The following is a 23,110-nucleotide window of genomic DNA, read 5'->3' as shown; positions in this document are numbered from 1 at the left end:
TCCTCTTCTTTCTTTTTTTCTATTGTGGAATTTTTACCACGGAATTCCGCTCATGCCACCATACTGCAAAGGAATTCACAATTATAGCATGATGGTTCCAATTAATATGTCTTAATTCAATAATAACACTGCCATTAAAAAAAAAACATTTTAATGTGTTTTTCTCCAAGATCAGATGAAAGAGTACAGCCTGGTCAAGTTGGACATTAGATAAAGCAGGAAAGGCAGAACTAAAAGAAAGACAATAGAGGAATGTGAGGCCATTAACCTCTCTGTGGTGAGAAAGAAGCCAAGCCTGTGCCTCAGCTTCTTGCTGATGGATACTGATTAGTTTGTAGACTTCGGGATGGGAAGGAGGAAGTAATGCGATTCAGCAGCAGCAGCTCATGAAAGCTGTACTGCAGAAGAATCCCTAATACAGTACACTGCTATCAGCTGAGAATGGCCGAGAAAAAAAACTTGGCCAGATGATGAAGCCAAAGGCATCATCTGCAAATATGTTTATATGAGTGACCAAAAAGTTCAGTGTCAAAGCTAGACATAATTGTAAAAAATAACAATATCCCCCTTCCGCCACGCGGCGGGGGATAAAAAAAAACTAAAAAAACTAGTGGTTTTCCTGTCAATCTTGGTGAAGAAACTCGAGAAAGAAAAACTTTCAAGAAATGAAAGTCTAGTTCCACATTTTTGACCAGTTTTTTTTTTCTTCTTCTTTACATGAGCAAGACTCATGGAAGAGCAAGGTAGAACTGACAGTGGGACTTAAGCCACTTGGTGAGCGCTCTTCAAGCATTGATAGCGATACCGCAGCTCGGTTCTCTGTGGGGATATTTCTGGAGTTAGGAAGGCAAAATAAATTAGATGATTACAATGAGTAAAAAATGTTTTCAGTCATTACAAAGCAATGAGTCACTACATCATGGCAGGATAGCTGAGAGGTACGCACACTCGCTCACGCCAAGCTGTCTAGCCTGTGTTTGAATCCCAACCCAGCAATAAAATGGCATTCCTGTGTTTCACAGGCAGGGAGATTCATCAATGTGTGTGCCGTCTCTCGAATAAGCGTTAAACTGGACATCACATCTGCCAAACCCCCCCCCCCCAGCGCTCCCCTATTCTCTCTCTCCTCTATCCCTCCCCTCCCTCTTTCTCCCCTTCCCCCCTCAATATTCCCGTCAGCGAAGTGATGGGTTGTATTTGGTCGTTATTAATATTTTTTTCAAAACAGGAGACGTCCGAGTATGCTATTGACTCAAGAAAAACACGAAGTAATAAAGCAGAAGAGACAATGTAATCAATAGCAATACCCCTGCTTGCAAGCGCAGATGAAATACAAAAATAATTAAGGGAAGGACCCAGAATGACACAAGCATCTGGCCTATCAGTGGGATACAACACATAAACTGTTCAGCCTGGCATAGGTGTGCGCTCGAGTGTCAGTTCAGCCTCGAGTGTCCTCGTACCCCATGCTTTGATGATCCATTTCATTCTTTGTTGGCCACACATTTGCAAGTCTGTTTCATCATTGACTCCTTCCCCACAATTTTCATTCCTCAAACGCCTGTCACACTCATCCTTTTCACCCTTATTCCTTCACTCACTCTCTTCATGTTTCGTCTCAAAATGACGAAAGAAATCCTCATTCATTAGAACTCATTCTCAGCTCATTCCTTTCCATCGCCAAAGCAACTCCTCTTTCCTTTCATTTACCTTGTTTGTTTTTTCCTCCCCTCATAATACATCAACTTACATCAATAAATAAACAATTTCGAAACGTTTAATCTTCCTTGAACCTCATTTCCAAAGGTCTTTCTCCCATACTGCTTCTTTTTTTATCCCTTCCTTACAGTGCGGCTTTTCTGTGTCTTAAACATCCTTCCCACTATCAAGATCCCGATGTCAGTCTTCATCTTCCTGACTTTGGGATTCTGAAAACAAACCCGTTTTGTAATGAGTGTGGGATTACATTGGTGATAAACCTCTTCATGTCAATAGCTTCCCCTACATCGTCTCTTGCATTCCCAGGTCCTCCTGGGCCTGCTCCGAGTCACTGCTCCCCCCACATATACTCCATGTTTCATGATTCCACATTCCCCCACCTTCAACCCACCCCCGCTCAAAAGCCCCTCATCCCAATGCCCTTTCCACATTCAATCACCCTTACATGATCTCCGCATTCCCTCACCCCCACCCCTTCTCCACATTCCCCTGCCACGTGTCCATGTTTCCCCACCCATTTGCAACATGATGTGCATATTCCAAAGACAGTCATCACTATTTATTAGCGGGTTTTGAAGGATGGAGAGAGGTCTTTAAGATGCAATGCTCTTTGTGAAGACAGCCAGCAAAACAGACAGTTTTATAAAGACATGATCTGAAGAGTACAGCGATGTGGATCAGGAGCAAGGCAAGTTGGAGGAAATTCGTGGTGTGTCCACGTCCTGCAGGGAATGAGAACCTTATGGAGAAATGAGAGTTAGAAAGCCAAATGACTGAACAAGGCCCATAGTTTCACAGAAAGACAACTGCATGACCAAATCCAGTTGGGCTGTCATGGCAGTTTAAATCCCCACAGAGTATAAACACAGAGCTAACATGAGAAGGCAGCACAGCTAACTTTTCAAAATACTACATTAAAACGATCAAATACTGACTGCGATAGTAAACCACACACAAAAACAAAATATTTTTAGGAGACAATCAACCAGTAGAGAGAGGATAGTGGAAAGGGGGGATGGAATTAAGTAATATAAGGGCTGTGGGGAAGTGACTGTCGGATACAGTCTGAAATTCCAGAATTGGGTCTGTCAAAGGAGGAAAAATATGCAACTCTTTCAAAGTAGAAAATAGGATGAAGAAAAGCAAGTTGGCCATGTCTTGGAAGAGAAAGATTTATGCCCGGTGGAATATTTTTGAGATGCTGCGACAATGCAAATTTACCAATGAAACTTTTTTTTCGCAAACAACTTTTGGATAGTGAGGTGTAAATGGAGTCATCACTGTTTGGTGGACGGTACAGCACACATATAAACATGAGGTGGGAGTGGAGGGGAAGCCGTAGTCAGAGGTATTCCTGGGGGTGTGGGGGAGTGAGGGCAGTGCATGGAGAGTGAGGAATAGAGTTTTGATGAAGAGAGCAACTCCTCCACCAGGACAAGGCTCAGGTATATCATGCTGGAAGAAGGACCTGAAGGACCTTCGCTCAAACCTGACATCTTTCCACACAGGTTGCGACTGACAAACCAGACATAATCTGCTGAACAGAAACTTTCCTCCCTCAAGACGTCTCTGACTTTTTAGTGTCTATCCCTGGTTACTCCCCCCTCCTGCATGACAGACCTGAGCCTTGTCCTGGTGGAGGAGTTGCTCTCTTCATCAAAGACTATTTCTCACGCTCCATGCACTGCCCTCACTCCCCCACACCCCCAGGAATACCTCTGACTAAGGCTTCCCTCCCACCTCATATCTATATGTGTGCTGTACCATCCACCAAACAGTGATGACTCCATTTACACCTCACTATCCGAAAACATGGACCAACTTCTATCCTCTCATCTGAACTCTGTCTTCCTCATATGTGGTGATTTCAATTGTCATCATGCCAGTTGGCTCGGTGTGGGTACCTCTCTCACCTGTCGTGGCACTTCAGCAAAAGACTTCTGTGACTCATTGGGACTGACTCATTCGGTTAGCTTCCTGACCCGGATCTCAACCAACGATACTCCATCTCTTCTGGATCTGATTTTGACAAAACTCCCTGAAAATATCTGGTGTTCTTCCTCCGCTCCAATCGGTTCTTCTGACCACGTGCTTGTCAAAGTGGACATCTCTCTGGCTGTTATCAGAGAACCCCCTCAGTACCGTCGAGTCTGGCATTTCACTCAAGCCGACTGGCAGGGTCTCCAAGCAGCCATCAAACTTCGAGACTGGTCTCCCATCGCTACTTTCACCAACATCAACTCATCCTGGGAATTCTTTCAAAGAAACTTGCTCTCCCTCATGCACAGATTTATCCCCTCTCATCTTCAGTTGTCCAACCCTTCCTCCCGCCCTTGGTTCACTGAAGCTTGTGACGAGGCAGTTGTCATGAAACAACTTGCCTTGGCCTCATGGAAAGCCAACCCAACTGAGGGTAATCTCAGTTCCTTCCATAAAGCCCAGAACAAGTGTATGTCTATCCTCAGTAGAGCCAGAAAACAACATCTTTCTAATCTCAAGTCTGAACTTTCAAGCCTCTCTCCCTCCACCAAATACTGGTGGCATCAAATCAAATCTGTTTCTGATGTATGTTCCCCCTCCATCCCCTCCCTTACCACAAATGGCCGCATCACAGCTGATACCGCACGTGAAAAGGCTGAATGCCTAAACTCGGTGTTTGGCTCTAAATCTTGTGTCCGAAACCCATCACTTTCTCTACCCACCTTACCCAGTCACACCCAACTGTCCCTGGACTCTGTGTCCTTTTCTTCTGACAGAGTGAAGAGCTTGCTGTCAAACCTCGACTCAGATTCTGGAACCGTTCCAGACGGCATCAGCCCATGTGTCCTTAAAACCTGATCTGTTCTTGCTCACCCTCTCTCTATTGTATTCACCCTCTCATTTGCTCAAGGTCATCTGTCATCTGCTTGGAAATCAGCAAACATCACTGCTTTGCACAAAAAGGTGCAAAAACAGATCCCTGCAACTACAGACCATTCAGCCTTCTCCCAATTATCAGCAAGGTTATGGAATCCATCATCGCTTCAGACATGAAATCCTTCCTCTGGCCTATGGCTTGATTTGGATTCAGACCAGGTCATGCTGCTCTGGATGTGTTGCTTCTGCTCTCCCTACAATGGATGGAGGTACTCAATGCCAGACATGAAATCAGAGCCATATCCCTGGACATATCACGTGCTTTTGACATGGTCTGGCACCCTGCCTTGCTCACCAAACTCTCTTCCTCTGGTATCCAAGGCCATCTCCACTCATGGCTCGCAGACTTCCTCTCCTGTCGCAGCCGTGTGGCACTAAATGGAATTCTCTCATCCCCTCTTCCTGTCCAGGCTGGAGTTCCTAAAGGCAGTGCTCTGGGCCCTGTTCTTTGTCTGGTTTTCATCAATGATCTCCCTGACTATGGAAAATCCTCTTCATGTCTTTGTTGATGACTCCACCCTCTGCTGTTCCATCTGTCATCCTTCAGATTGGCAAGCAGCAGCCTAATCACTCTCTGCAGATTCACTCCCTAAAATCACAAGCTGTTCCAACACGTAGAACATGTCTTTCGATCCTGACAAATCTCACTCTCTCACAATGTCTCTCCAAAAGGACCCTTGAGAAAACCCGCCCATCTACTTTTTCATCAATCCCCTGGAAGAAGTCCTTTCATTCAAGCTTTTGGGTCTCATTATCTGCTATGATCTTTCCTGGGAAAGCCACATTTCCAACTGGTTCCCCAAAGCCAGTCACCGACTGAAATCCTCCGTTGTGCAAAGTCCTTCCTCGACCCACCTGAGCTCGACCCACGGTGGTCTTTCTGTCTTCTACAGTCTCCTCTCCAGTCTCACCCCCCCCCGCCCCACCTGCTCTCTCTGAGATTTGTCCCCACCACATTTCCGCAGGGAGCTCAAGGTCCGCCAACAACCCCCTTCTGGTAAAACTACCAAAATCACGAATTACTGCTCACCTTCACTCTTTCATTCCTCTTTTTCCCCACCTTTGTAATAAACTCCCTCACTCTATTCAATCCCACTCTTCCCCCCAGGCCTTCAAAACAGCTGTTCACCACCACCTCTTATCTTCCTCCATCCAAAACCTCGATCCTTTCCACCCCAGTTAATCCACCCCAAACCCACCTCCTTCAATTCAAATTCCCTGCTTTTCTTCTTGAAAGTCCCTGTAATGTCTATCTTGTATACCCCATGTTCCCTGCCCCCATCCCTCTCCCTTCCACATTTATCAGGTGTCTGTTCCCCACTGTTTTATCCTCCCCTCTCCCACCCCTGTCTCATGACCGCCTTGCTGTGCATTGTGTGTTAGCTCTCATACGAGCCTTGACAATGTATACAAAAAATATATATATATATATATCGGGTTAACTCCCACCTCTTCAAAGTCAATTTCTACGACAATTCAGAAGGTTCCAAAAAAGTTCAACACTTTGGTGAAAAATATTAAACAAGCTCTGCAGGAAACTAATCAACTATAGGGGTACATTTCATGCATCATAATAGGACATTACAAATGGAGAGGTATTAAAAATAAAATTAAAATTAAAAAAACTTGACAGGTACATTATTTGCAGAAATTCAAGCAAATTAAGAATAAAATAAAAAGTTAATCATATTTTTCATAACATGGAACTGTCGTCCCTCAAGAACGTTCTCAAATGTTTAACACACACACATAACACGGTCATGGCGTGTAAAAGGCATCATTGGAGTTGCGGAGACAATTTTATTTGAATTTGTAAATGTGTACTCAGACTCGCGGTGCAATTTAAAATTCAGGCATGGCGGCGTGACGCGACGTGTCAGTTTCTGTTACAGCCTTTCACACTGCGCTTCCTATTCCCAGTCGTTGCCCAAACCTGAATTTAAATTGGACCAGACGTACCCAAGAAGGCTGTGTGTTTTGGACCTGCTCTTATCGCAATCCCATCAGCGGTCGGTTTAAGACAATTACCCGTGTGCCAGAAACCTATCAGAATTTGACTGGAGTGGTTATTGATCTGCCGAGTGCCAGTCGACAGAGTTTAGCGGCCGGGCATCTTGACATGTATCAGTGTGCGCGTTTGCAAAGCCTGTGCCCCTCAACCACCCACTGTTTTTTATTTTTATGTTTGCTCTCCTCTCTGCAACCCTTTCCCCTTTTGAATGACAATTTCCCGAACTTGAGATTGTCATTTTTCAAGGAGGGTTACAACTCCAGACGAGCATCGATTCCACACGTCTATTTTTTTTTTTTTTTTGTTACATGATTCTCCCATCCTTTTAAGGAAGGTTATAAGACGAGATCAGCATTAACTAATGATCGTTTGCATATAATATGGAACCATTCCAAAAATCATAATACCATCACCCATTCAATTACACTTAACATTCAAGGACTGAAGATATATTATTGTTGATGCTCACAAAAATGAACGAATTATCATTTTCCAGGGATTCAAAGGTTGATCACCAAATATGAATACAAGTTGAATCTGACTCATATTTTTCCTTTCAATTTGGCCAAAATGTTTTTTTTAAGCAAGCCGATAAAATCCAAAAGCACGAACATTCTGCATTTGTGTTTGCGATTCTTTTCTCACCACTTGCGGAGAAATTTCATCTTATAGATCCAGATCATTTAATTCTGAAATGAAGTGATGGTTAAGGGGGAGGTTATTTAAATGTGAAGATCAAAAGAAGGCCAAGATGGTAAAATAGTGTTTAAAAAAACAAAACTGAAACCCTTCGTACAAACAGAAACTAACTGGAAGTGTCAGTAAAGAGCCGATGGGAAGATGGCTGGCAAAGTAGAAGTGGCTTCATGCCCTGAAAATGGTCAGCATGAATGTTAATGTATATGGTGTTCCGACACCCAGTAGAACAATATGTTTTTGTAAATGTACTTCAAAAACTTTTGTGCATGGGGATCGATATTTTGAAATTTTTACAGTTAATGTCTGGTGGAAAATAAATTTGGATTTCACAACACAATTTCAAAGACAAATTAACAAAATTGCTAACAGTTATTTTTTTCATTCCAGCTTACACCTTGATTTCCCCACAGTTATCACTTGTGCAAAAGCAGGCCAAGAACGCATGAACTCAGAAGCAGTGGTGAAACAAAAGTGGGGAAATGTGTCTGTGGCGCAAATTGCTGGAGATTGCATCAATGAACTCACCTGGCCTAACAGTTCGGCATTAATCCAGAACTACTACTACGACGACTACTACTATACCCTAATGCAATTCCAGGTGAAGTAGAACTTCACATCTTGGAACCATGGAATCATTGAAGGTCATTTTCAAGTAAAAACCAAGATAAAATTAATTGAGGAAAACATGCAATGTCAGCTTTGGGCACCAGTTCCACTTTTCTAGCCTGCTGCCAAATATTCATAGCATATACTGTCAGACCCCGCTATTCGCAGGGGATACGTTCCTGGAAAATACCACGAATGTCAAATCCGCGAAGGTCAGGACATTGTTTCAATGGGAAAAGGGGGATAGGTTCCCGGCAGTTTGTGATTCAACAGGGAAAATCAAAAATCCCATGAAAAACCGCAAATATGCCCACAAAAACTGCAAATATGCCCACAAAAAACCGTGAAAACATGAACAAAAAAAAACCTGCGAAAACAATCGCGACAATGCGAAGTGCAGGGCCACGAATGTAGAAGCAGGTCGCATTTTATCAACTGCAAATACGCGGAGTCCATGAATAGTGAATAGCGGGGTCCAACAGTAAGTGCATACATGTTTTAGGAGCAAATTGTCTTATTCGTACCACAACTGCACAATGACAAAGGAACATACAGTGGTGAGAAAAAGTTTGTGAACCCTCGAGAATTCACTGTATTTCTGCATAAATTTGACACATAATGTGATCAGATCTTCATCTAAGCCCTAATAATAGAAAAAAAGAGAACCGGATTAAACAAATAGCACCCAGAAAAATCTACTTTCTCATTTATTTATTGAACAAAATGATCCAACAATCAATTTGTTTGTCAGAAAAAGTTTGTGAACCTTTACATTCAGTAACAGGTGGCACCCCCTTGAACAGCAATAACTTTAACCAAATGTTTCCTGTAACTCTTGATCAGTTCCGCAAGTCGGCTTGGAAGAATTTGCTTCAACTCAGAGATATTTGTGGGCTTTCTTACATGAACTGCTCACTTCAGCATCTGCCACAACATTGCAATTCGGTTAAAGTCTGGACTTTGACTTGGCCATTCCAAAATGCAAATGCTCTTCTGCATCAGCCATTCTATTGTAGATTTACTTGTGTAATTAAGATCGTTGTCTTGCTGCACGGCCCACTTTCTGTTAAACTTCAGCTCACAGACAGATGCCCTGATATTCTCTTGTAGAATTTGTTGGTACAATCCAGAATTCATGGTTCTGTCAATGTTGACAAGCCATCCGGGTCCTGAGGCAGCAAAGCAGCCCCAAACCATGATACTCCCTCCACCATGCTTCATGGTTGGGATGAGGTTCTAATGTTGGAATGCAGTGTTTGGTTTTCACCAAACATAACGTTTCTCATTTCAGCCAAAAAAGTTCCACTTTTGACTCATCCAGGTGGTCTTTGGCAAACTTGAGACAGGTGGCAATGGTCTTCTTGGAGAGCAGCTGTTTCCTCCTTGCTACCCTCCCATGCACACCATTCTTGTTCAATGTTTTCCTGATGGTGGACTCATTAACACTGACATTAGCCAATGCAAGAGAGGTCTTCAGAACCTTAGACGTTACCCTAGGTTCTTTGTGTCCTCCTGGATTATTGTACGCCTTGCTCTTGGAGTGATTTTCATTGGACGACCGCTCCTGGAATGAGCAACAATGGTGTTGAATTTTCTCCATTTGTACACATTCTGCCTGACAGTGGATTGGTGGAGCCCAACATCTTTAGAAATGGTTTTGTAACCCTTTCCAGACCGATGAGCATCGACAACTGTTTTTCTGAGGTCTTCAGAAATCTCTTTTGATCGGAGCATGACACGCTTCCACAAACCTGTGTGGTGAAGCCCAGACTGATGGTGATGAACAAAGTTTATGTTTTTCATTTTCATAGAGGAAAAAACACAATGCCAGCTTTGGGGACCAGTTCCATTTTTATAGCCAGGTAAATAATTTTCTCAACACCCAAACAGGGCAGGGCCACCCAAACCCATTCCTGATTGTCATCCCATTGATTGAAACACCTACCTGTAATTACCTCCTTCACCAAGAGGTTCACATACTTTTTCCAACAAAGAAATTGAATGTTGGATCATTTTGCTCATTAAATAAATGAAAAAGTAGTTGTTTTTGCGTGTTATTTGTTTAATCAGGTTCTCTTTATCTATTATTAGGACTTCGATGAACATCTGATCACATTTTGGTTAAATTTATTCAGTAATACAGAAAATTCAAAAGGGTTCACAAACTTTTTCTCACCACTGTACCTCCGCACAAATAGGTTCACAGTGGCAAATGAGTCTCATATTCAGTATTTAAATTAATTTCAACATGACGGAAACAATGCAAGATTCTCTTACCTTCACCAAATTCATTCAATATGACGGCAATGCGCTTCCCATGTTGCTCCGTCAGAATGTAATTCAGAAGAGTCGTTTTTCCTGCACCTGCACACAGAGATCAACTATGATGCAGCCATCTTGCTTACAACCTAAGATTTCAATGCTGATTAATTTTCTTTGTGCATATTTAGTTTAAACATTTGTCTATTTTTATAACTATATATGCATTATGTGGTCCATGGTTTATGTGGCAAAATAGTATGCACAAGTTAGCTCTTTGGTGTCCAAAAATGTGGACTATGTACCTACCTTATTTATGTGGTCATGCTTGATTTTTAGTAAAGCAAACCAAATAATAGGTTTTACTGATATTTACAGGCAATAATTCATTCCGAAACCTCATAGATGACAGAACTTTGCGGAATATTAGTCTTGAAAAAAATGCTACTGTGGGCTTAACAAGCAGGAAATGCTTTTTTAACTCGATAGCCTTCATTATTTTGAGACTCTACTCAATATACGAGAGGCATTAAAAACTTATCAAAACAAGATTAGTCCAACAAATACCTACACTATTTTATTACTTGAAACGTACAAGTATTATACGATTCAATATATTAGTCTTACTGATTATAAGTTCCGATCCATTGAAAGTTTAGGTATCTTGGTCTCCAGTCAGTATCACCTTCCAAGAACATTCTGAGAAAATATAGCTTGATAAACAATATCTTGGAGATATTCCAGCCTCACGACACCATTATTTCCAAGGTAATGAATACAGATGGGTACATTAGAGAAACAAACTAATAAACAAGTCTAAGAGTAAGTACCAAGATAACCAGTGATGACAGTAACTGGAATTCGCCCTCCTTGTGTTCCAGCTGGTGCAGGAATTAGCTCTGGGCACTCTTCGTCATCCTCCTCCTCCTCTTCTTCTTTTGCAAAATCTTCATCTGTCGCCCTTTCATCTTTTCCCGATGACACAACGTCCGGTTGCAGAACCATGCCCGCCATGCCGCAGGCTTCACATCAATTGCACTGATGGCTGAGACAAGGAGAGAGTAATCATTTCAAATGTCTAAGACTTTTCTGCTTACGCTCAAGATTTGTCCGTCTTTCTCGCCTCTTTTTTTTTTCTTGACTCAAGTCCATTCATCAAAACATGCATGGAAATCTTAATTATTCCGGAAGCTCAAAGTTAAGACGATGAAATCAGACCAAGGAAGCTCATTTTGTTCATGTACAATCTACTCACGCAATCATATTTACAAACACCCTTCATGCCTCAAAGCAACACGGCACGAGGTCAACAACTAAATGTCAAATGATTTTATTAAGTGCTTCATAAATCACAGGAACTTGTAACGTTTTCACTGTGGTGAAAGAATGGCAGAAAACTAGAATGTCAAGATATTATGATCAAATCGCGTTCTTGAAAGGCCAGCATGATTTGCATTGAAACCACGCATTGAAGCAACCAACGGAAAGACAATCCTGCCACCTGGTGGGCAAAAAGTGGCGAAGCACTGTGTGCATTTAGAGCCAAATGGAATTGCGATCACTTGGGCCCTGACCATGGGCAATTCTCGTGGGCTTGTGATAACACACAAACAAACACAAAAAAGAGCTTAGAATTACAAGTGTTTTTGTGTCAATGAAGTGGGGGTGATGTGATGACACATCATGGAGGAAAGAAGAGCTGAGCTAGGTGCGCCACAGGGCTGCGGAGGTGTTATGGAGGAAGTTTGTGAGTGAGGACAACCAGAAACATTAATCAGGAGGAGAGAGCAAATCATGGAGCAGTATAGAGCAAATAGGGGGCAGTATAGAGTAGATAGGGCAGCCTTGTGGAGCTCATAGGGAATGAGGTAGAGCCCGTAGAGGTTATCGAGGAGCCCACGGGGTTATAGCACAAGAAATCAAGGGGTGCAGCATTGTGGAGCAAGCCATGGGGAGGGGTAGCAGTGTGGTAGAGACCATGGGGATGATGGTGGTAAAGACCATGGGAGAGGGTGTGATAGAGGATACCAGAAGGGTAGTGTGTTTAGTCCCTGCCCCAGAACTATAATCAAGTGAGGAGAAAATGGTCGTGTGCCTGGGAGCTGCAGAGGAAAATGTGGTTGAGTGGCTGTAGGACCAGGATCAGCTGGCTGACAGCACTGGGTGCAGTAACCTGGCGGAGAGGTGTGACCATCTCGAGGAGCAGGAAATTTTTAGTCCATGGCGTTGCAAAGTACATGGCCGCAGGAGCTGCTGATAGGACGTAGGGATGTGGAAAGGAGCAAGAGAAGGGTGTGGAGCAGGGAGGAAGCTCGGAGGGTGTGGGGAGGGGCGAAGCCAGGAGGGTGAGGGGCAGGGTCAAAGCTGGGAGGGGGATCCAGTAGAGAGGGGGAAGCAGAGAGTTGGGAGGATGAGGTGGAAGCTGAATTGCCCATGGTCAGAAAGTGCGGGATGAGGGACAGATGTGGTGGGGAGCAGATGTAGGGGATGGTACTGACATGGAGACGTTTGACACCATGAATGGACATGAAGGGGAAATTATTTTCATGTGCACACAACTTCTGTAAAATAGACGCCTCAGGATTCCTCGACTGGATAACCTGTGACAGACTTCATGGATGGGATGGTGTTGAGAATCTGTTTTTCGTTGAAAGATTTATTTTGAAGTATTTTGGTAACTTTAATTGCATTATTTATTTAAGGTATCCTTCTGGACACAGACCGTCTGGCCAGATGTGTGCCCCAAAAGTGTACATATTCAGGGGGGAGAAGCTCTATCCTGGAACTCAGGTCCATGAACTCTGCATTGTGTAACTCAGATCCATTCTTTTTTTTCAAATTGCAGCACACTATCTGATTCGACTACAGCTACTGGGAAGCTATTCCAGATGTTTTTAATCCTCGGCATAAATAAGTCCCTCTGTAAATTCATATTGGCTCTCAGATTAAGTAATTTGAAACAATGTCCTCCGATTATGGAAACATGCATGGTGCTGTACATTAGACGTGACTGTCATATTCATCGAGAATCTTAAAGGTCTCAATCATGTCTCTGCATGCACATTGATAGACTGAAGTTGGAACATTCCATTTTCTAAATCTTTTCTCACAAGTGAAGCCTTTTCAGACATGGGACCAATCTTGTAGCTCTACTTTGTATATTTTCCAAAGTATCTATATCTTTTAACTTGTATGGATTCCACACAAAGTCAGCATATTCCAAACGAGGCCGTACAAAGCCTTTGTAAACAGAATCTTACGAACATGTTGCAGTTTTGGAAAGACACCGAGGAGTTACATTCAACACATAAAAGAACCCTGGAGTTTAGATATTTCCATAGTGATTCTGTTTAGTTAGGTTACCCATCCACTCATATCAATGGATAGGAAAATGTGTTGTGATTGTCGTTAGAATCTTCCCCATTGTTCTCTTCCTTATTCCCAAACCTCCATTCCCTAACTCCATATTCAAATCTCATTCCCAAACACTCATTCTGAAACACCCATCCTCAAACCCTCATTTTCCAACACCTGAACTCAAACCGTCATTCTCATCCTTCCTTTCCAAACCACTTTACCTCACCAGTACTTTGACTAAATAACCGTCATTCCAGCATTGCAATTGTCGTAATCCTCGCTGTTCCGGAATCCCAGTCATCGCAGCATCAGAGAAGACAGCGTTCACCCGCACACTCCGGGGACGAATCCCAGCGGCTGGGTCGCAGCGTGCCACAGCCAATTAGTGTTGGATACCGAAAAGCGTATGCGATTGGAGACATAGTCAGTCCAGGGACAATTAAAAAAAACCCAACGGAGTAGTTTGTGGAGAGTTCATGTGCATGACAGTTGAAAAAGTTTGAGCGCAGTACAGTTCAAAAGGAGAGAGCAGTCCAAGTACGGTGCAGAGCAGGATGGGACTTAGGGTTGAGATCCAAGTCCACATCATGAGGGAGTTCGCATCCTGAAGGAAGGAGACCTGGCTGGGTTGACCGGGCTTGAAGAGCGTCAGGTGGAGTAAGAAGGCAGCAAGCGAGGCGCTCCAAGCGGAAAGCGAGGTGCTCCAAGCAGAACGTAACAGCACCAAGCGAAGCTCTCCCCAAAGCTCCAAGAGGAAAGCAAGGTGCTCCAAGCAGAACGCAAAGGCCCCGCCCGAGCAAGGCGCTTCCCAAAGTGCCAAGTGGGACGGGAGCTGACCAAGGTGTGGTAGAACTGACTCTTTCACATGTCTTTGCACACACACCGTATACCCTTGCATCTTCCAGCGCAAACACCTCCTTAACTCGCACTGTTGTGGAGCATCAACTCAAGTCCAAACAGTTCTTTTCAGAGCGAGCACTACACAATACCGCACAATAGTGCACCTCCCACCTGAACCTCTCACTCACCTGCATCTACACCTCAATAGAACCCACTTGAGCCAGTCGGCTTACGTACGAGTGGGAAAGGGGTCACCAATACGCCCTGACTACTTCTTCATCATTGTCGCCTTTTGTATCAAATTTCCCAGATGTATGGGTTGCCTATGTTGTGTGTAGTGAAAAGCAAAATGCAAAAAGGGTTATTTTGAGTGTTATGGGCTAAACTATTTCTTGTATGACACTGCAAACTCCTGTAAATATATTCCTTTCAACAGAGACTTGCTCTTTCCAAACCTGCTCGGTGTCTATTTTTGCCATTTGTTTGACATAATAGGTCATTAGTATATGGGAGGCTGTACCTCACTGCTTCGCTATGGTAAGATTATCCCACTTATGCTTCGACATCCCACTTCTGGTTCCGCTCAGCTGTACCCAATTAATAAATAAGAGTGGGGTGTCGAGATCACCGTTCCCAATCTGGAGCAACTAAACCACCAGGAGGGTAACGTGTGATTTGGGCGCGGGAATCTACCAGATTTAGTTACTTCAGATGGTGTCCGTGGTTGCTTAGCAGGTCCAGTCTTTTTTCGGTAGCTGGTCTGAGAACCTGTGGAAATAAGGCACCAAGCGCCTTATTCCCACGGGCACTTGATCGCTTTCTTCCCACAAAGTTATCTGCAGCTCATCGGCTTCACGGTCAAAAGTCGGGAAGCAGGTCTGAGAGAGGCCAGTCGTGACCCAGCCAGCAAACCTCATCAAGCCAGATGAGGACAACAATATCCTCATCAAGGTACATTAAAGGTACTTCTTCGTCGGCCTGCAATTTAGTTTGCCTTTGAAATGCTTCAAATGATAATTCAGTTGAAGCCAAGCGAAGCGAGGGCGAGGCCAAAGGGCTTGAAGTGCACTTTTACATCGTGAACTTTGTTCCATTTACTTGTCCAACGAATAGCAGTAGTGGAGGCTTGGTTTTTAAAAAAAATCTGGTTTCTAACCAATCATTTTACCCAACACGACTACGGGTCTCGAGGACCTCTCCCTCGTGGGATGAGGAGAGGAAGAAAGGGCTTTTTCCTTCTGGCAGCTCGCCATTTTACACCCTCGTCATTCTCCTTGCCTGGTAGCTCGCCATTTTAAACCGCCATGGAAACGATTCACGGACTCGAGTTTCATTGGAGTTATGCAGGAGTACACTGGAGATCACTGGAGTCCTCTGGGGTTTCACTCAAGTTCACAGGAGTTAAACCACAATCACAGCACTATCTTCAGCGATGCATTCCTCTCTTGACGAATGGAGCTTCAGCGACACATTTCATACCATGCACTGTACTGTGGCTTGCTATCTCCAGTGGGTTTTCACTCTTTTTAACAGTGGGACTTCTATCATTGTACCCCTTTTGGAGAGCAGCTTATTCCCACAGGAACTGGACATTTATGACACCCGCGTCATCAAGTGGATCATATTACTAGGTCAACATGACACCGATTTAACCTACTGGTGATATGCCGTCATCATTTTTCTTGCTTGTTCATGAACGCGTGACTGCATTCACACACTCAAGTTTAACAGCTTACGAGACACCGCTCAGACTGGACAAAGTCATCAACCTTTAGTGGTGAGTAGAAGTCGATAACTCCGATTTTGAGATATTAGTGACCCCAACATGACCACTTATCATGTCTGTCAAAGCTTCGTCCCACAACGACATCCACTAAGGTGCATCTGCTGAGTTAGCAGAGTGGCAACCAGCACAGCAACCTGCGCAGCAGCTAGCGCGGCAACCAGCACGGCAAACAGCATAGGCCAGCTCATTTTGTGCAGTTTTTTGGAACTTGAAACTTTGGGAGAATTCATTGTTTTACACTATATTTTTACATCTTTCAGATCAATCGCTCTCTTCCTATGTTGGTAAATTCTGGTTACTGGCGATCTCGGAGGAGGCGATTGAACTTTGTTTTATTTTACATCGTGAACTTTGTTCTATTTACTTGTCCAACCTATAGCAGTAGTGGAGGCACTTTTTTTTTTAATCTGGTTTTGAACCAATCATTTTGCCCGACACGACTACAGTTCTCAAGGACCTCTCCCTTGCAGGACAAGGAGACGAAGAAAGGGCTTTCTCCTTTTGGCAGCTCACCATTTTACACCCTCGTCGTCATTCTTGTCTGGCAGCTCGCCATTTTACACCCTCGTCGGTCTCCTTGTCTGGCAGCTCGCCATTTTACACCCTCTTTGTTCTCCTTGTCTGGCAGCTCGCCATTTTACACACTCATAGTTTTCATTGCCGTACAGCTCGCCATTTTACACCGTCGTGGAAATGATTCAGACTCCAGTTTCATTGGTGTTAAACACGAGTACACTGGAGATCACTGGCGTTCACTGGAGTTTTGCTGGAGTTTACTGGAGTTAAATCACATCCGCAGCACTATCTTCAGTGACGCATTCCTCTTGATGAATGGAGCTTCATACCACGCACTACGTTGCAGCACGCCATCTCCGGTGTTTTCACTCCTTTTAACTGCAAGACTTCTATCATCACACCCCTTTTGGGGAGCAGCTTATTCCCATGGGCACTGGACATTTATGACACCGTGTCATCGAGTGGATCATATTACTTTGTGGACATGACGTCGATTTGGCTCACTGGTGATATGCCGATGTCATTTTTCTTGCTTCTTATTGAACTCGTGACTGTATTCACAGGCACTCGTGCTTAACAGCTTATGAGACATCGCTTAAACTAAAAGTCTGATATTTTATATCTTAAACTAAAACTAAACTTATAAATTAGACTTAAACTAAAAGTCTGATATCTGACAGTTTGCGGTGAGTGGAAGTTGATAACTACAATTTTCTGTCAGCGTGTTCTTATCACCAAACCAACAAATCCACCTAGTTTTGTCATAATCCGTCCATAACTTTTTGAATATATCGTGCTATGTAGCCTATCGTTTCTATCTGTCTGTCTCTCTGTGTCTCTGTCTCTGTCTGTGTCTCTCTATGGTGAAGAATCACTTTTTTAAAATCTCATATCCGGATCTTCACCAAAATCGAATCAATTTGTCCTTGTCACACACCTCACCGATCAATCAAGTTTCTTCTGAATCCTCAATAACTTTTTGAGATATCGTGCTGAGACAACAGAAGACTGACACACAAACAGGGGTGAATACACAACCTCCACTACCGACCGTCCACCTTCGGTGGTGGAGGTAAAGAGTGAGAGAGAGACATGGGATAAGGGGAGAAACAGAGCAAGTAAAAGTAGGAGCTCTCGTGAATTTAATGTAGGGAACACGTGACAATGGAAGAACAAACAAACTGTCATAGAGATCCTGCCAGACAAACAGTAAAGCCTATGGAAGGAGATCACAGCATTCCAATCACACATAACATTTCCACGTAATAACAGCCCGAGCCGTTCACAAATATGCTGCCAAGAAACAGTTTCGGAATGACAAGTCTGGAGACGGCAATGGTTCACGAGCGGTATTTGACGATGTATATTGTTTCAGAAGTCAAGGATGAGACAATGTGATAATGTTTGACCAAGTTATAAAAATGATCAACATGATGTGGTACGAGTGACAGGTTATTAGTCTAAAAGACTAATAACCTATTATTAGTCTATTAGACAGGAGTGTCTAAAACCCGGTTTCGTTCAACAACTTTCAAAATTTGACCTTTGCATAACATTTAAAGGTCACAAAACAATGTTGTGGACATTAAAATAAGGAAACAGGATATGTGCTATAGCTCATTGGAGTTAGTTCGTCGAAGAAGGTCGAAAACCCCGTTCGATTCCCACAACTTTGAAAATTTGACCTTTGTGAACTTTAAAGGTCAAAGGTCAAGGATTATGACCTTTGGTGCAAAACTTCCTCTGGAACATTCCAGGAACAATACAACATCATATAGGCTATATGGCATTTCTCACTCCTTGGATTATTATCCATACTTTGATGAAATCAGTGTAAAAACAAACTTGAAGGGGGTGCCACGGGCAAGGTGTTCGAGATAGAGCAAAATGGTTTGAAGACTTTAGGTGGGGAATGACCTCAAGATTATGCATAAAAAATATTGTCACCCTAGCTCTCAAATTTTGGGCGGTCATATGATTTTTATGTCAAAATTCGCAATTTTCTAAGTTTGTGACCTTGTGACCTTGACCTTGGGACGAAAATGAAAAAGAGCTCCGTGGGACTATGCAGGTGCCATTGGGCTAACCAAATACCGAAACCCGTCAGATTTGACAAACCCCCTCGGAGATGTAACTTGAAATCGGCTACCCCCTAAAAACACATGTTTTTTGGGCGTGGCTCCGCCCATGATGGGCGCACCATGCCCATTCTCAGGAAAACACAACTAGATTATGATATAAACGTTGCACCAAAATTTTATCAGGATCGGATCAAAACCCACGGAGCTATACTCGGGACAGACAGACAGACAGACAAACACCAATAACGACTATCGTGGTCACTTATTTTTTCGTGAACCAATACTTAGTAAAAGTTTATTGGGCGAATTTCCTTGGGAGGCCCGGGCGATCGATTGTAAAAACATCATTTGACCAATACGAACAATTCCAAGGGAATTTTTGCACAGGAGGAGGAGGCCATTCGGCCCATCATGCCTGTGTGACACCAATACCAGATTTAATAAATCCCTTGATAGCCCTTCCCTTCGTGTGCAGCCTTTTGGCTGCTCCACTGGAATTAATTTCACCGACCTCGGAAGGATGACAGACCGAGTCAACCCCCTGGTGTTAATTCAGCGGACAAAAGGGGCTCGAACTCAGGACCCTCGGATCCCAAGCCGCCACCCAAACCGCGAAGCCAACAGCAGGTTAAATGTGTGAGGTCGCTCCGTCTGGGGGTCTCAAGATGGCGCGCATTGACTGAAACGTTTTGCCATCATGCAGTGAGCAAGCAAACAACGGTGTTGAGAACACTAAACTGACCCACGACCTATTAAAAGGGAAAACTACCATCCCCCTTGCACTCCCCCATCTCACAACCTGCCGTTGGACGTCTTACCGTCCGCAAAACGATGTGAAATCCTCCACGATTATTATTATTATTATTATTATTATTATTATTATTAAACACACGTTTCAAAACGTTCAACAGACGGTTTGGGTGAAACCTTCAATGTGCGGCCCGGCCGTCATCAACATTTTCTGCCTGAAGAACAAAAATACCCACAACAGTCACGGCGGTCGGCTCAACACGTCGCTGACGGGTTGTATTTACCAGTTGAACAACAATCGGACACAACGCCACACAAAAACTCTCATGGAGCTGATTATATTTGTCTCGGGTAAGCAAGAGATAATTCGGCCACGCTATTGCAAAAAAAAAACAACAACAACTAAAACTCACCGTTTCCGTGGAAGTCACCGGTTCTTGAACAGTTATTTTCGTCTCACGAACCTCCGCGTTTCCGGTTTCGTATTTTCCTTTTGCCTGAACCGGAAATACCTCGCTTCATCCATTTGTTGCGTCGTTCGTTGACTGGTGTTGTTTTTCTTTTTTAAATCGCACAATGACTGAATTTGTTGGATGAGCACCAGCATCCAAAACCATATTTTTTTTTTCAAACAATTTATAATGGCTTGGCGGTGTAGTTAGCGGGAGTAAGCGAAATGAAATGTCGCGCGCTTTTGGAGGCAAATATTTACACGAGCAACAAGTGGAAAATTAATACGTCTGTTAAATGCTTCATGGCTTGAACTCTCCTCCTGTCGTTCTCTATCGGCAGTAAATCTCATCAAAGTTGTATATATTTTAAGTTCGAATGACGTCACACGACGCAAAAGGAAGGAAGTAAAGAACGATTTCCTTGATTTAATATTTTTTGATTGCAAACGATGACCAAATAAACGTCTGATTTGTGATCCTTCTTTTCCAGTTTTTGGATGTTTCCTTCGTTTCTGGGCCATCTATTTATTACGTACGCACGTCGCAAGCACGAAGCACGGGGGCTTTCGGAGCTGTTGCTTGTCGGGAATTGCACGAGACGTTTGGTGCGCTGGGGTTGGGGTTTCTTGCCTGTACGGAGGAGGTCGTTAGGGAAGTTTGGTGGGCTGGGGTTGGAGGGGTACAGGCTTGTGTGTTCCTGTCCTAGTAGTTGGGGAGGTTTGTGGTTCTGAAGTGGGGGTTCCAGTGGCAAATCCAGGGGGGGGGTTCCTGGTCACCCAGAACTCCTTCTCCCACGAAAGTGTGCCACAAAAAAGGCCAGAAGCCTCAGAAAAACTATCATTACAGCAGCTAATAAACAATAAACCACGAACAGCTCACAGTAATTTATTTGGAAAATTTATAATTTTCTGTTATTTGTAACCCCTCCCCCCCCTTCCCAATTCCTGGATTTGGCCCTGGGTTCGTTCCTCTGCGTGCCTGGGAACCGAGTAGAGGTTTGGTGGTTCGGGCTTGTGTGTACCGTATTTGGAAGTCATGCCTGGTGTTGGCTTAATGGTTGGGGTGGTGGGCTTGTCATCCCAGGATCCTGAGTTCAAATCTCACTTTGCTGCTGAATTAATACCAGGTGGGGTTGACTCTGCCTGTCATCCTTCCGAGGTTGGCAAAATGAGTGGCAGCTTGCTGGTATCCTGTGTCGGAGTGGTGACCCATCCAGGATTGTGTCCAATAGCCAAGGACACTGCTTCGGCGGCACCAACGCTCTGCACAGAGTGTGGTCCCAATAGATGGATGGATTTGGAAGTTGATGAGAGGCTTTGTGGAGGGGGGAGGGGCGGCAGAAGATTGTGGATCAGAGATAGCATGTGCTATGAAAAACTTTTCCCTTTTTTTCAATGTTCCTTCCAATACATTTATTATTTTTGTTTGTTTTTTTAAACCTGGGAAGCTGAATAACACGATTTTGAAATCCTTTGTACAAGATAAAATTGGTGTATTGAACAGATTTCCATTGATTCGTTTATCAGGGTGTTTTTTTTTCATTCCAGGTATGTGACGATGACTCCCAGAGCCTTGATCATAATTGGATTCATCCCACACCCTTTCCAGGGCGTCAGACATTGCCAAAGAAAATGCGTTAGGTGATTTGCCGTTGCTTTCTAATTGCTAGTAGTTAGGGAAAGAATTTTGAAATTTCTTGAGTGGTTCCTCGAGGAACGTCAGATATTCATCAGGCTTCCAGGTGACAATGGTCTACTGTTTTCGAAAGGTACCAAGTGATCTTAGGATAGACAAAGTGAGCTTACAGTGCAGTTGGATGGACGAGCATAGTAGCATTGCTTTGTGGAGACTTGCTGGCATTGCACACTTAAAACTAGCATGGACATGGTGTGAGTCAAAATTTCCATACTTGATCATAAATTACCAAAAGGATGGGACTTCATGATACAGTATCTGAATCGGTTCGTTTATACCACGTTTTTGAGGACACTTGGGAAAGACCTTGTGAAGTTGAGTTGACACTCAAACGGTCACCTTCTCAAATATGCAGGGTTGATTCGAGAAGCGTACAAGCAAGCGGTTGACTGACGTCATCTCCGTGATGTTATTACGCAAGTTGAATCAGAGGAGAAGAAAAATGGCACACATTCCTGAATCTGTGCTGGCAAACCAGACAAGTGAAACTATTAGTTTCCATTTTTTACCACGTAATGATGTGCTGTGCACTAGACGCACATACCTCGATGGAAATCGTGTCTCGCTCGCCCCCATCTCCCTGTGCCCACCTGTGGGACCCAGTTGCTGTTAAGAAACAACAAGGAGTCTTGAGGTTCTCTATGTGTGATTCTGTTACTTTGAAGCATTTGCAGAAAATTATTTTTTGCTCAACAACAACGTGCTATTGAAAGTCTGAGAGAGTATTATTGTGCCCTGATGCAGTGAGTCGATAGAATTTTCAACAAGTCACTCAATGGTGTATTATACTGAAATAAAATGTTGTCGGTCAGTTTTCTGAGAATTGTCGGGGCAATTTTATTCGAAGAGTTGAAGGAGGACTCTGAGAAACAACCCTAATGTCGACTTTTTTCAGCTGAGGGAGGAAACAGTTCCATAGGCGGAGGAAGATGTATCCCATCTAACACCAAAGTCCTGCACGGCATTGGCTGTGAGATCGAGGGAGAGAAGAGAGTTATGCCTCCCACTCTCAAGACTCACTGAGAGAGGAACTTTTGTTGGCAATGTAGAAACAGCAAAATCAGATGGAGGAATTGCTAAAAACCATGAGAACCTACCAGGAATGGGCAAGTACTTACCAGAAGTCTTGCAAGCGGGAGGGGAGGAAAACAACCATCATGTGTTGCAATCGCCACAAACCTGATCGCATTGCCCACGAATGTCCCCAGTCACCGAGGAAGGAAACGGAGAAAAATGACAAAAGAACAGGCTGAGATTTTTGACGGTTCAGGAAACATGAACACCCCATCACAGTGAGCCAAGTGGCGGGTGGTGAAATGCCCGACTCACCTTAGTTACGGAAGATTGACTTTTTATCAAAAACAGTAGGCAAAAGTCCAGTTGTAACGGTGTAGATGAATGGTGTAATTGTTCAGTGTTGGAC

At 43.6% G+C, this 23,110-nt stretch overlaps 1 protein-coding gene across 9 annotated transcripts in view; it reads right to left on the bottom strand.

Moving 5' to 3' along the window:
• Positions 1-20,088, bottom strand: part of LOC147031992 (zinc-regulated GTPase metalloprotein activator 1-like) — a 453,248-nt gene extending 433,160 nt beyond the window's left edge. For 3 of the 9 annotated variants that reach the window (XM_085869244.1, XM_085869243.1, XM_085869245.1), the window contains exons 1-3: positions 19,777-19,933; positions 11,041-11,255; positions 10,229-10,315 (exon numbers count right to left, since the gene is read on the bottom strand). In XM_085869244.1, coding sequence (XP_085725370.1) covers positions 10,229-10,315; positions 11,041-11,224 — 271 coding nt within the window. In that variant the 5' untranslated portion in view covers positions 11,225-11,255; positions 19,777-19,933. The other 6 variants (XM_085869236.1, XM_085869241.1, XM_085869237.1 and 3 more) reach the window with 5 other exon arrangements.
• Between the last annotated feature and the right edge of the window lie 3,022 nt (positions 20,089-23,110).

Source organism: Eptatretus burgeri, chromosome 2 (assembly GCF_056783735.1).
Source record: "Eptatretus burgeri isolate ZD-2024b chromosome 2, Ebu_testis_v1, whole genome shotgun sequence".
Classification (NCBI taxonomy): domain Eukaryota; kingdom Metazoa; phylum Chordata; class Myxini; order Myxiniformes; family Myxinidae; genus Eptatretus; species Eptatretus burgeri.
This window is presented reverse-complemented; position numbering and strand designations above follow the sequence as displayed.